The 13,723-nt window shown below is 41.7% G+C and overlaps 2 protein-coding genes across 8 annotated transcripts in view; one reads left to right on the forward strand and one right to left on the reverse strand.

Moving 5' to 3' along the window:
* Nucleotides 1-13,723, reverse strand: part of LOC137374372 (putative claudin-24) — a 149,227-nt gene that overhangs the window by 93,730 nt on the left and 41,774 nt on the right. The gene's annotated exons all lie outside the window — the stretch shown is intronic.
* The window catches only part of wwc3 (WWC family member 3), a 247,151-nt gene continuing 233,835 nt past the window's right edge, over nt 408-13,723 (forward strand). Inside the window, exon 1 of the mRNA XM_068040348.1 lies at nt 408-697. Within this exon, the coding sequence (XP_067896449.1) occupies nt 561-697 (137 nt within the window). The 5' untranslated portion in view covers nt 408-560. The remainder of the gene's footprint in view (nt 698-13,723) is intronic.

A 13,723-nucleotide genomic window follows, 5' to 3' on the forward strand; every position in this document is an offset into this window, starting at 1 on the left:
CCACAATATCTCAAGCTGTATAAATAAGGCAGCATTAAAGCAGCTTTTCTTTAGCGTCCTGTAAAAAAAAAGGCAATAAAGAGCCAAATGGCGATATTCCTGGTTTCCCCTTTTCCAACTGGCCTGAAAGCCCAGAGTTTCTTTCCAGGCAGGACAAATTCCAAGCGACTACATGGCTTTTGCAAAGGCCATTCTCCCGCAAAAAAAAAAGTGCAAATCAAAACGTTTTCATCACAACTTGGACCTATTCCTTCTGAATGTGAGGGGAAAATATTTTTTTTAAATCTAATTGAATTGAAGCTTTTGCCCGGTTTGGGATTGGCTCGCTCTGGTATATATTAATAATTAATCACCTCAGAGGGAGAGAGAGAAAAAAAAAGTTTTATGCAAATAGCCATACCAATAAGGAATAAGGCAGCGATCCCGGCCCAACAGCGACGCAACATGGAGGAGCAGAGGTAGAGAGCCATGAGAGTGGAGCCGGCCGCTTTGGGAGCTATCTGTCCAGGGTTCAGTGCCGCTCTTTCGGGGGAATGTGTTAGGGGAGTGAGAAGGGAGCGATGCCGAGGAGGAGGTCGAGCGGGGAGCTGCCACTGCCACTGCCCAATGGCTGGGAGGAAGCCCGCGATTTCGATGGCAGGGTCTTCTACATCGATCACAACACCCGGCAGACGAGCTGGATCGATCCGCGGGACAGGTAGAGCGGCTGGAGGAAGGGGGCATTTTCCACCCACACAAGGGGGGCTGACTGAACTCGGGGAGAAGCCGGGGAGCGGAGGAGGCAATGTTTACTGTAACTAAACTCCAACTCGATACAGTGCAGCGGTTGAAACAATGTATCGGGCGGCGGCATTGACACTGGGAGCGAGGGCTGGGCTCTCCCTGACAGAGCCAGTCAACTCCCAGGCTGCCTGTCACTCGGCCACTGTCTCTTTAACTTACTTTTCAAATAACTCACTTCGCATTATTATTTTCATTTTAAAAATCTGGGATGTGGCTGCTTTTTAATTTCCTTCCCTGTTCAAAAACATTTTTTTTTCTCTCCACTGCACTGAAGGCAGATTTCCAATTGTTGGTATTTTTGGAATTGTACTCTCAGATTTTTTTTTTTAATTAAAGAATGTATTTCCTCCCAACTAACTATAAACTTTTTGTTATTTTTTTTTAAGTTGCTGGTTATCACATTGTGTGATCTGTTCTGCCAGTGTTGGTTATTGTTTGAACTCTTTCCCCCCCTCCCCCTTTTCCCTTCTACCCACCCATATAGAGGAAATTCCACATCCACATCCTGCTATTTAATTTTTGTGTGTGTGTGCTTTCCCTCTCGATTTAATAGTTGTAATACAGTTAGAATATTCTGCAGTGTTTTTTCATTTGGAGTAGGGATGGTGAATGGGTCAGAGTATATCAGGCACATTCTTAGCCTATCTGTCTCTCAATTTTGTATCTTAAGATTAAATTCTTGATGTTGCTTATTCAAGGCACTGTATTTTTTGAGGGGGAGAGGGTGAACTGAGGGTTATGTGGAAATATCCTGTGGTAAGCCAACCATCGGGGCTGTCTGGAAGTATTCTGCTATCTGTATAGGTACAGACCCCTTTCATCCTGTCAGAGAGCATTTATTGCAAACCTGAAGAGAACTATTTGCATAGAAGGGCTAGAATTGTGGACAGGGTGCACAAATTGCTTAATGTACACTGAATACTTTGAGCGTGGCAACTCTCCAACAGATGTGTTTTCATATCAGTTTTTTTATGGTACTAGCCTATCAGCATCTTTTTACAGTACGACAGAGTGATTTTAAAGAACTTACTTGCCTTTCTTGACCTCAGGATGTCCCAAAGTGCTTTACAGCCAATGAAATATAGTCACTGTGTAATATTTTACATCAATTTGTTTACTGAAAAGTTTTTATTGTAACACGTGTAGAATTCTATTGAGCAGTCATAATTAGTGAAATTGTTTCATACCACCTGCTTTTCAGTATTCTGAGTACAATTTTCATTGCTGTTTATGGGAGCTTGCTGTGTGTAAATTGGCTGCTACATTCCTGCATTACAACAGTGACTACACTTTGAAAAGTACTTTATTGGCTGTAACACGCTTTGGGATGACCTGAAATTATTAAAGCTGCTACATAAATGCAAGTTTTTTTTTTATTATTAAGCATGATAACCAAGAGTGTAATATGAAAAGTTTCAAATTTCAAGTCTGATGGGAACAAAGTGTCCCAACTTGCTCATCTCAATGTGAAAGCAGATTTGTAATTGATTGGATTTAACTGTTGCAGATGGATTTGAAAAGAGAATTGCTTTTTTGTTTGTTGCATTTTAGACTGGAAGTTTTCAAGGGTAAAGGCAGCTTTGTGAATTTATCTGAACCCTATTGTGGATCTTTCCACAGGCAGTCATTGGCTGTAATCATATCCATGGATGAACAAAACACACTGCATAGAATATTGGATTACCCAAGCCTAGAAATGATACTTGCAATAACAAGTTTTTTTGAAAAAATGTATAGAATAAATTCATATAATTGCATAATGTTCATGCGCTAATATTACATAGTGTAATTTCTAATAATTCACTCAGCTCACAGCGGAACCCTGCATGACTCTTAGACTTCCATCTCACTTGGTATTTTACTGACTCCCTCTCAAATAATTTAAGGATGAAAAATTAAAAGGAGAATTTAAATTTATCATATGCTTCTAATTGACTGCAGAGGAAAATAAAGACATAAATTTGTTCTTGCATATCACAGTTACATAAATAAATCTCTCTCATCTGTTTCTCGAGCATGTTATATAATTAGAAATGGAATAGAATGAAAAACATGGGCAATATACAGTATATAACACAAATAGAATTCTTGTAATTGTGCAACTACATGCAGCTATAAATCTAAATATATCGGATGTAATTTGATACAATTCTATTAGAAATACATATTGGACATAAATCTTTTAAAATATCCAATTGGAAATGACTTTTAAAATTATTACTATATAAAAATATGTTTGTGTGTGTGTGTGTGTGTGTGTGGACTTCAGTTATGTGGAGAGGCTGGAGAAGCTGGGATTGATCTCCTTAGAGCAGAGAAGGTTAAGAGGAGATTTAATAAAGATGTTCAAAATTATGAAGGGTTTTGATTGAAGAATAAATGAGGAGGAATAATTTCCATTGGCAGGAGTGTTGCTAACCAGAGGACACAGATTTAAGATAATTGACAAAATGTACCAGAGGAAGATGAGGCATTTATTTTACACGTGTTATGTTACGATCTGGAATGCACTGCCTGAAAGGGTGGTGGAAGCAGATTCAATAGAAACTTTCAAAAGGGAATTGCATATATACTTGGAAAGGAAAAGTTTGGCAGGTTATGGGGAAAAAGGAGAGTGGGACTAATTGGATAGCTCTTTCCAAGAGTAGGATGGGCCAAATGACCTCCCTCTGTGCTGTAAGATTCTTTATAGAATTTTAAATATAACTGTGTGACTGTGTAAATGTGAAGACTGGTGGGATATGCTGGAGGTTTTGTGGGCAAGATTGGAGTTGGCTCCTCGGTGAATGTCTGGGAAAGGAGGTGCGGGTCTCTTGGGCTGAGAGCAGTGGATAAATACCATAGGGGTGGTGGGTCCAGCTTGATGCCAGGGTGAGGCTATGTTCAGGTTAAAGTTGAAGAACCAGAGTAGAAGATATGGTGGTTGGGCCAGAAGCTCTTTATGGGAATCTAGGGCATTCCCTGGGGGCAGGAATGGATGCATCAGGTTTGTTATGGGGTGGAGAGGAGAATGGGTGCACCTCAGGTGGACACAGAGGCTAATGCTGGGTATGGGAGCAGTGGTTGCATTGAGAGTGAAGAGACTGAGGAAAAGGCCCTGCGGAGTCCAAAAACACCAGAGAGGTTGATGTGGAGTTCGCTCCCGAATCTTCTCTGCTAGAAGATGCTCCTTTAAAACCTACCCTTTGACCAATCTTTTGGCCATCTACCTTATTATCTCCTTATGTGGCTTGGTGTCAGATTTTGTTTGAGAATGCTCCTGTTAGGCACTTGGGATGTTTTACAGTGCAAAAGGTGTTTTGTCAATGCAAGTGTTACAGCCATATGTGCCAACTTTGTTATTATATAGCTTTTAATCTGGTTGGTCCATGATGATCATTGGTTCCAGCTGACCATGCAGCTGATATGAACCCTGAGGGAGCCTACAATACGTGACGTAGATACACATTCATACAGATAAAAGATTTTTAATAAGGTGAATATCTCTAGCCTTCAACTGGAGTAATTTAGAAGATGTCGATAATCCTTGGAACATTTAAGGAAGAGTTTACAGTTAGTTACCCAGATGACTTTGCAGGATAAAAGTGTTATGTGGTGTGCTGCCGAGCCAGAGACTACAGGGAAGTGCAGTGATGCACTCTTGTGCTCAATTGGGGCATTCCAGATGGCCTCAGTATTGCTGCAATGGGAAAGTGAAAATCAGCTTGGGATTGTGCTTTTGATCTTTATCTGGTTGTTCCCTGAATGTAGTCCTAGTAATGGAGACCAACACAGGATTATGACGCCTGCTGTGGTTGAGAAGCTTGCTGCCACTTGGGCTAATGTGAAGAATAACTTTTGTTGGGTGAAGGGTTGAACATACGAACATATAAATTAGGAGCAGGAGTAGGCCACTCGGCCCTTTGAGCCTGCTCCGCCTTTCAATAAGTTCATGGCTGAACTGATTACTCCACATTTTCACCTACCCCCCGATAACCTTCCACTCCCTTGCTTATCAAGAATCTATCTACCTTTGCCTTAAAAATATTCAAAGACTCTGCTTCTTTTGAGGAAGAGAATTCCAAAGACTCATGACCATCTGAGAGAAACAATTTCTCCTCATCTCTGTCTTAAATGGGCACCCCTTATTTTTTAAAAATGACTCCTAGTTCGAGATTCTCCCACAAGGGGAAACATCCTTTCCACATCCATCCTGTCAAGACCCCTCAGGATCTTATATGTTTCAATCATGTCGCCTCTTACTTTATTTTAGTTTAGAGATACAGCACTGAAACAGGCCCTTCGGCCCACCGAGTCTGTGCCAACCATCAACCACCCATTTATACTAATCCTACACTAATCCCATATTCCTATCACATCCTCACCTGTCCCTATATATTTCCCTACCACCTACCTATACTAGGAGCAATTTTTAATGGCCAATTAACCTATCAACCTGCAAGTCTTTGGCATGTGGGCGGAAACCGGAGCACCCGGAGGAAACCCACGCAGACACAGGGAGAACTTGCAAACTCCGCACAGGCAGTACCCAGAATCGAACCCGGGTCCCTGGAGCTGTGAGGCTGCGGTGCTAACCACTGCGCCGCCCACTGTACTCTTCTAAATTCCAATGGATACAAGCCTAGCCTGTCCAATCTTTCCTCGTAAGACTGCCCGTCCATTCCAGGTATTAGTCCAGTAAATCTTCTCTGTACTGCCTCCAATGCATTTACATCCTTCCTTAAATAAGGAGACCAGTACTGTGCACAGTATTCCAAATGTGTTCTCACCAATGCCCTGTATAGCTGAACCATAACCTCCCTACTTTTGTATTCAATTCCCCTCGCAATAAACAATAACATTCTATTAGCTTTCCTAATTATGTGCTGTACCTGCATACTAACCTTTTGCGATTCATGCACTAGGACACCCAGATCCCTCTGCATCTCCGAGCTCTGCAATCTCTCACCATTTAGATAATATGCTTTTTTATTCTTCCTGCCAAAGTGGACAATTTCACACTTCCCCACTTTTGCCAGGACTTTGCTCACTGCTATCTTACCTATCTATATCCCTTTGTAGCCCCCTTATGTCCTCTTCACAAGTTACTTTCCTTCCTATCTTTGTATCATCAGCAAATTTGGCAACCATACCTTCGGTCCCTTCATTCAAGTCATTTATATAAATTGTAAAAAGTTGAGGCCCCAGCACAGATCTCTCTGGCATTTGTTACATCTTGCCAACCAGAAAATGACCCATTTATACCTACTCTGTTTCCTGTTAGCTAGCCAATCTTCTATTCATGCCAGTATGTTGCCCCCTACACCATGAGCTTTTATTTTCTGCAATAACCTTTGATGTGGCACCTTATCAAATGCCTTCTGGAAACATCCACCAGTTCCCCTTTATCCACAGCACATGTAACTCCCTCAAAGAACTCCAATAAATTGGTTAAACATGATTTCCCTTTTGCAAAACCATGTTGCCTCTGCCTGATTACCTTGAATTTTTCTAAATGCCACAATATAATGTCTTTAATACTAGCTTCTAACATTTTCTCTAAGACATGTGTTGAGCTAACTGGCCTGTAATTTTCTGCTTTCTATCTGCCTCCCTTCCTGCAAGTGCCTGTTGAACTGAACACAGCACAAGTTAGCATTTTCAAGAGAGGAGGGGAGGAAGCAGGGCATAAGAAAGAATAGTTCTCTGTTGTTCACCCTTCGATTGGCCCATCTGGTACAGAATTACATGCTATCAGCTGATCAGCTCAGTTCTGTGGGCAAGTTGAGAAGCTTCATTCTCAGAAAACAGCAAATGTTTTGAACAAATGTGAAACTTTCATAATTCACTTATTTCAAGAGAAAAAGTTTTCTTAATTAAATGTAATTCAGTTTTTTCAAAACAGTTGGAATCTATTATTTATGTGCTATGCTATTGATCTAATGCCTTATGATAGATATGGAGTATATATCAGAAACGAGTCACATAAAAATTAAACCTCCTGCAGTGTAACTGATTCTTGTCATTTTACTATGCCAGGTTTTTTTTAAATGGATAACTGGCTGTTGATGTATCTGTTCTACTTGTACAATATAAATGCATTCTCTTGCGCAATTTGTTCAACTACTTTTAAAAGCTTGTTCTTCAGGTACACTTATTCTAGCTGCTATGTGCAAATCTTGTGAGACCAAGTAATGCAGATATGTACGGGCTTTCCTTTCTGTGTCCCTTGAGGGTGGAACGTGGAGGCTGAGGTAGTACAGCCGAGCACAAAGAAATTGGAATTTAGTTCCTACACTCATCTTTGCTTCTCGTGCATTTGGCTGAGCGCTACTGGTGCATTAATAACAGTTCATATGCTGGCTTGTGAGAAACATTAGCTCCAGTTTTGAAGGTTTATTGGGCAAATAGTTTTCCTAATATGCAATGTATAAGCATCAGATGCTAAAGAGTGTTCACTGGTTACTAAGCAACAGGATGTATAGTATCTGATGTCATGGCTGCATGCTCATTGTTTGAAGTGTGCATTCAGATGCAGGCCTTTGCTGTTGGAGACCTATGGCTCACACTGACATCTGTTTTTCTGGGCTAGACAGACAGCTGTCACTGTGGAATTATCACCTCAATAGAGTTAGTGCCAACATTTACTTGGCTCATAAGCAGGGCTTGGTGACCCAACACAAGAATAGGAGTAATCCTTTCAGCCCTCGTGTCTGTTCGAGCCAGGCCCCTTCAGGTCTGGTGTAGCTTGAAGCTTGAGTTCTTGTGTTTGCATCGTAAAAGTTGGAGTTTATATGGACAACTGATCCAACGCAAGTCATCTGTCAATGTTTCCTGCCTTACAACAGTTACTACCCCTCAAAAGTACTTTGTTGGCTGTAAAGTGATCTGGGGCATCCTGAGTTTGTGAAAGGTGCTATATAAATGCATCATCCTCTTCCCCTCTCGTGCTCTTTCTCTCCCTCTGCCTCTCATGCTCTTTAATACTAGAGAATAGTATTATATATGTGATCTGCAAATTAGGCAGTTGGCATTTCATCGCAACCTTTTCAGATCTGGTGCACTTATTGTGAGTTAATGTAACAAAATGTTCAGTCTCCACTACATGCCTCACTTTGTAGACTTGGTTCCTTTCTTTTATTTTCATTTATGAACTATTGAAGAAGTATTTTTCACCCTGTTCTAATGTGCTTCTCTTAGTTTTTGCAAATGTCTTTTTTCCTGCTCCATTGCAGTCTGCTTGTCAGGATTTCTGTCACATTCATGCAGTCATTCTGCACCCCCCCACCCCCCCTGTCTTTCATAAAGTTCTCATCCTTTGTTAAACTCGGTTTCCTTTTGTTTCTCTCTCTCTCTCTCTCTCTCTCTCTCTCTCTCTCTCTCTCTCTCTCTCTCTCTCTCTTTCCCCCCACTCCCTCCACCCGCCCCCACCTGTTTAACATTGACATCAGCTATCGCAATTACGTTAGCAGTATTAATAAACCTTTTTAGCAGCTAATTCTGTTAATTTAATGCATTCCATCTTTGGTGTGTGCTGTAGTTAATATTTTTGAAGTTTTTTTCAGATCTTTTACTGAAGACTGCATACTTAGTCCACAATATGGTTTGAATGGTGTTGGCATGGGACCAGTGTGGGGGAGAGGGGATAATCAAGTCTTTATGGGATTTTTCAGTTTTGACATTTTAGTATATGGCGTAAATAGAGCACCTTATAAACTAAATGCCCTTATTGTAATTTATAAAATGTACATTGACTACTTAATTGTTCTTTACTGTTGATCATGATTGGAGCTTCTATCCTCCACACCTAATGCAGCGTCTTGATTCCTGGTATTGTATTTGGGACTGCCCATAGTTACTCTTTTGTTAACTTGTTCCGTACTGTGGTTGCATCACCCCGACAGGTTGAGGATGCCTATTGGCTAATTCAAGGCTTAGCTCATCCATGTTTTGATGGCATTTTCTCCATCGAGGGTCCAACCCTTATCCTTAAGTTGTTCAATTCCACTCCCCTCTTTCCACCCAAAGCCATTGGCCTTTCTGGAAGTATCTGGCATTTAGCATTGACCAGTCATAGGTAGCACTGTTTACTGTCCTTACAGGTAGTGGGGTTATTGTGATACATCTAATGATGTTGTTTGATGAGAGTACTGACAGAAGATTTGCAGGAAGACTCTCTGGCCTAGAAATTTGGGTGCACCCATTTTCTGGATGGGATGCATGGGGCGTAGGGGGCAGGGTGTGCAGGTTATAATCTCTGCACTTGAACAGTGAGGCCCAAGTGTCCCAATACTGGGACTCGAATTTTGTTTTCAAGAAGCTGTGGACAGTAAGGCCTAGAAATAGGCTGCTCAGTGCCTGAAAACACGCACTAAAAGCCTCCTAAACCTCTAGCGTGGTGGACAGGAAATGCATGCTCATTACTAGCTGGAAGTGTGTTGACTGCCATATTGCTAAAGCCCTTCCCGATGCAAATAAGGGACTGAATGCCTGCTTGAGGCCCCAGTGCAAGATTGGTTTGCTCTGAGGGCACCGGCTGCATGCAGGGAAGCCAGGTCTATGTGAGGCCTAACAGATAGTCCATAAAGTGCCCAGTGCAGGCTGCAACTAACAGAGTAACGCATTAAACTGTACATATCTGAATATGGAGCCAGTAGGAACAGGAGTGAAAACAAAGTGATTACTAGTCTGTTGCCCCCAGCCAACAAAGTGTTTCTGAGTCTTCAGAATGGACACTGAGTGAAATATAACAAACCCACTGTGGGCCAAATTCTACATGTGCGCTGCATTCCAAATGTGTGTTTCTGGTTGTGGTCTTGTGCTAAACAACAACAAATGGAACAAGTGGAAATAACCGAAACTATGGCTCTCAATGTCCTGTCTCCAATCTAAGTGGAATGCCAATGAAGTTGCAGACTCCGGAGAATTCTTTCTGGGAGCTGTAAACGAGCAATAGTTAATTGCTTCCAACCTGAGAGGGAAGGAGGTATTGTAATCAGTGTCGTCTGTCTGTCTGTGAATGCAATAGCTCGAAAGCACTCTACCGGATTTCAATCAAACTTTCAGCATGGTTTCACGGAGCCAGTATCTCAGACAGGCTTGTTATTGGATCATGCTCAATAATGGCACGTACAATATTGTAACTTTTATTGGTATGTTTGAGAGATTGTTCCTGTGATTAATTAGATTTGGATAGTGACGCACTTTGTTGTTACCAGTCTGGTGCTCTAGAATCAGTTATACTCTACTCCTTTTTTTAAAACAAAAATGTAGTAACTCAAGAAGATGTGAAGTTTTTTTTCATCTGTTTTTTACTTGCATTTTGTTAAGAGCCTTTCACATGCTCAGGATGTCCCAAGCTGCTTCGCAGCCAATGAAGTATTTTTGCAGTGTAGTCACTGTTGCGGTGTAGGAAACACAGAAGCCAATTTGCACCCATCTATCTCCCACAAACAGCAATGTAACATTGACCAAATCGTCTCTGTTAGTGATGTTGGTTGAGGGATAAATATTGTCCAAGACATTGGGGGAAAACTCCCCTGCTCTTGGAAATAGTGCTGTAGGATTGTTTTTTACATCCACCTGAAAGAGCAGCCAGGGCCACAGATTAACATCTCATCCTGTAGATGGCACCTCCGAAAAGAAGCACGATTAGTACTGGCAGCTCAGCTCTTGCACACAAAAGCCCCTTTTCTGAGGTTCAGGCTAATTTAAGACATTGTTCTTCTTTCTTTTTTTTCTCTTTTTTCTTTTGGGCCTCCTTATCTCGAGAGACAATGGATACGCGCCTGGAGGTGGTCAGTGGTTTGTGAAGCAGCGCCTGGAGTGGCTATAAAGGCCAATTCTGGAGTGACAGGCTCTTCCACAGGTGCTGCAGAGAAATTTGTTTGTTGGGGCTGTTGCACAGTTGGCTCTCCCCTTGCGCCTCTGTCTTTTTTCCTGCCAACTACTAAGTCTCTTCGACTCGCCACAATTTAGCCCTGTCTTTATGGCTGCCCGCCAGCTCTGGCGAATGCTGGCAACTGACTCCCACGACTTGTGATCAATGTCACATGATTTCATGTCACGTTTGCAGACGTCTTTATAACGGAGACATGGATGGCCGGTGGGTCTGATACCAGTGGCGAGCTCGCTGTACAATGTGTCTTTGGGGATCCTGCCATCTTCCATGCGGCTCACATGGCCAAGCCATCTCAAGCGCCGCTGACTCAGTAGTGTGTATAAGCTGGGGGTGTTGGCCGCTTCAAGGACTTCTGTGTTGGAGATATAGTCCTGCCACCTGATGCCAAGTATTCTCCGAAGGCAGCGAAGATGGAATGAATTGAGACGTCGCTCTTGGCTGGCATACGTTGTCCAGGCCTCGCTGCCGTAGAGCAAGGTACTGAGGACACAGGCCTGATACACTCGGACTTTTGTGTTCCGTGTCAGTGCGCCATTTTCCCACACTCTCTTGGCCAGTCTGGACATAGCAGTGGAAGCCTTACCCATGCGCTTGTTGATTTCTGCATCTAGAGACAGGTTACTGGTGATAGTTGAGCCTAGGTAGGTGAACTCTTGAACCACTTCCAGAGCGTGGTCGCCAATATTGACATTGTATAGCTCATCAAAGTGAAGGATGAGGGCACTGGGATAGCTAGGACATTCATGTCACCCAGTGTCAGCATCAAGCACTTTGTCAGGTATAACGGAGGCAATGGGAATCTAAGGTTCCCTTAACTCAGCTTCATAATTTGCCTTTATCTTTGCAGAATACACTAGCCCATGTAATGTGCTCTCTGAATGAGATTTCCAATTTACAGGCAATTCTATTCCAAGGGGAATTGTAAGGAATTACAGTGGAAGCTGCTTAATTGCATTTCACAATAGATCCTTACAAGCAGCAGTTTCTTTCTGAAACTATCATCCCATTAAACCCTTCTGGTTTTGAAACCAGCTCCCAATGGTTTAACAGCCATTTAGTTCCCAAGAAGATACACATTTTTTCTTAAGTGCCAATCTTGTTTTCTTATTTTCTTCAAATAATGAATGATGTGAATTTGCAGCTTCTATTAAATCAAAAGAGCCCACAGTTGACATTCTGTATTCATCTATTTTGGCAGGTAAACAGTGTGACAGCTGGTCATCATTCCTAAGAGACAAATGTTGAATTTTTTAACAAAGAAATGGAGTCTTTACTAAAATAAAGTGCAGAGAAAGCGAAGTTGATGTTGCCTAAGTCCCTTTGAGACAATATTATATTGACTAAGTATTTTGAAAAAGTTTAGAGATGGCATGGGCTTTGATCCTTGGGGAGGTTCTTGCAATTTACATTACATCCCTTAAGAGGTTCCTTTCCCTTTATAACGTTCCGGTTGAGGCCCAAACATTTCTTCAAATGTCCATAGGACTGAATAGAGAAAATGTTGATGTCTCTTCATTTGCATTATACATTTCACATTCAGATTTACCTTGCCAGTTATGTAAGGCTTCGATTTTATATACCTATATATTAGGTGCCACCCATGGCTCATTTGGTCATAATGTCATCTTTGAATCAAAAGGTGGTAGATTCAAGTCCCACTCCAGAGAACTGAGCATAAAATCTGGGCGGACACGCCAGTGCAGTACTGAGGTACTGCTATTCTGTTGAAGGTGCTGTCTTTTGGATGAGATGTGAAACCGAGGCCTCGTGCCCTCTTGGATAGATGAAAATGATCCGTTGGCACTATTTGAAGAAGAGCAGTGGAGCTTCCTGTCCACAAATTGACTGCTGTGTTTCCTACATTTACAGCAGTGACTACACTTCAGATGCACTCACTAGGCTGTAAGTAGTTTGGGATGCCTTGAGGTTTTCAAAGATGCTGCATAAATGCATAGATGGTTCTGCATGCATAGATTGCTTAATGACTGGCAGTAAAAGACCAGCTGGTCCATCAAGCTTTCCCCATACCTGTGCTTAGAGCATCATGGACACTTCCTACCTCCCGCTGCCTTGTAATCTCCCAGGAGATGCAAAAAAAAAAAAAAATCCAGGACCAATGAGGGAGGAAAATTGAATCTGGGAAATTCCTTGTTGCTTTTGATAGTTTCAGGGGGTCAATCCAGGAGATCACATTGACTGTACATACGTTAATTGTTAATACAAAAACCTAAAGCACAAGGTAACCATCGGAGCAAATTGACTATTTCAATTCATTTCATAAGCTATTTTTGATGGTAAATGGATCACAGTGCATAAAATGGCCACTTATATTTGTCACTGTAGCCTGGTATAAGTTTAAACAAAAATTAAATGACAACTTAAGCCACAGCTGTTGTCGAAATCTACTTTAGGCATTTAGAAAATCTGTGCTATGCCGGTTGATGCTCTGCAGAAAGTCTCCATATTTTTCTGCATTCCCAACGCTTGCAGATCAGCCAATGATCCAATTGAATGGTGAAGCAGGTTTCTGGGCTGAATGGCTTACTTCTGGTTCAACTAGAGTCATGGGTTATCTGTGCATACCTTTCTGTATGACTCAAAAGGCATTTTCTTGGGGTAAATGGGTGTTGTAAACTTTTTGTAGAGTTTGAGGGCATGGTTTTTAAGTTGACTTGCAGAATTGACCATTTTTCCAGTTCAAAACCAGTAACTGGTTTAAGGACACTGTTGTCCTTGTTCTCGATCATGATTTTTATGTTCTATTTACATATGTAATGGTACACATGCAGCACACAAATGATAGATTAGAGCTGCCAAATTTCACTGTGGTTCAGCTGTATTATGTCCTCTGAGACCATCCAAGTTGGTGGTGGAATAGCATTTTGTTAACTTTGTCCCATCGCCACAGCAGTTAGAATAATCAGAATTGAATAGGGGCACCAAGATACCCGTTGGACTTGTCCTATTCCTACCTATGGGTGTGTGTCTAATCCTTTGCAGTATTGTACATCATATTGCTGGATAAGTATAAAGAAAGGATTTGATTTTATAAAGTGCTTT

Source organism: Heterodontus francisci, chromosome 10 (assembly GCF_036365525.1).
Source record: "Heterodontus francisci isolate sHetFra1 chromosome 10, sHetFra1.hap1, whole genome shotgun sequence".
In the NCBI taxonomy this organism is placed as follows: Eukaryota; Metazoa; Chordata; class Chondrichthyes; order Heterodontiformes; family Heterodontidae; genus Heterodontus; species Heterodontus francisci.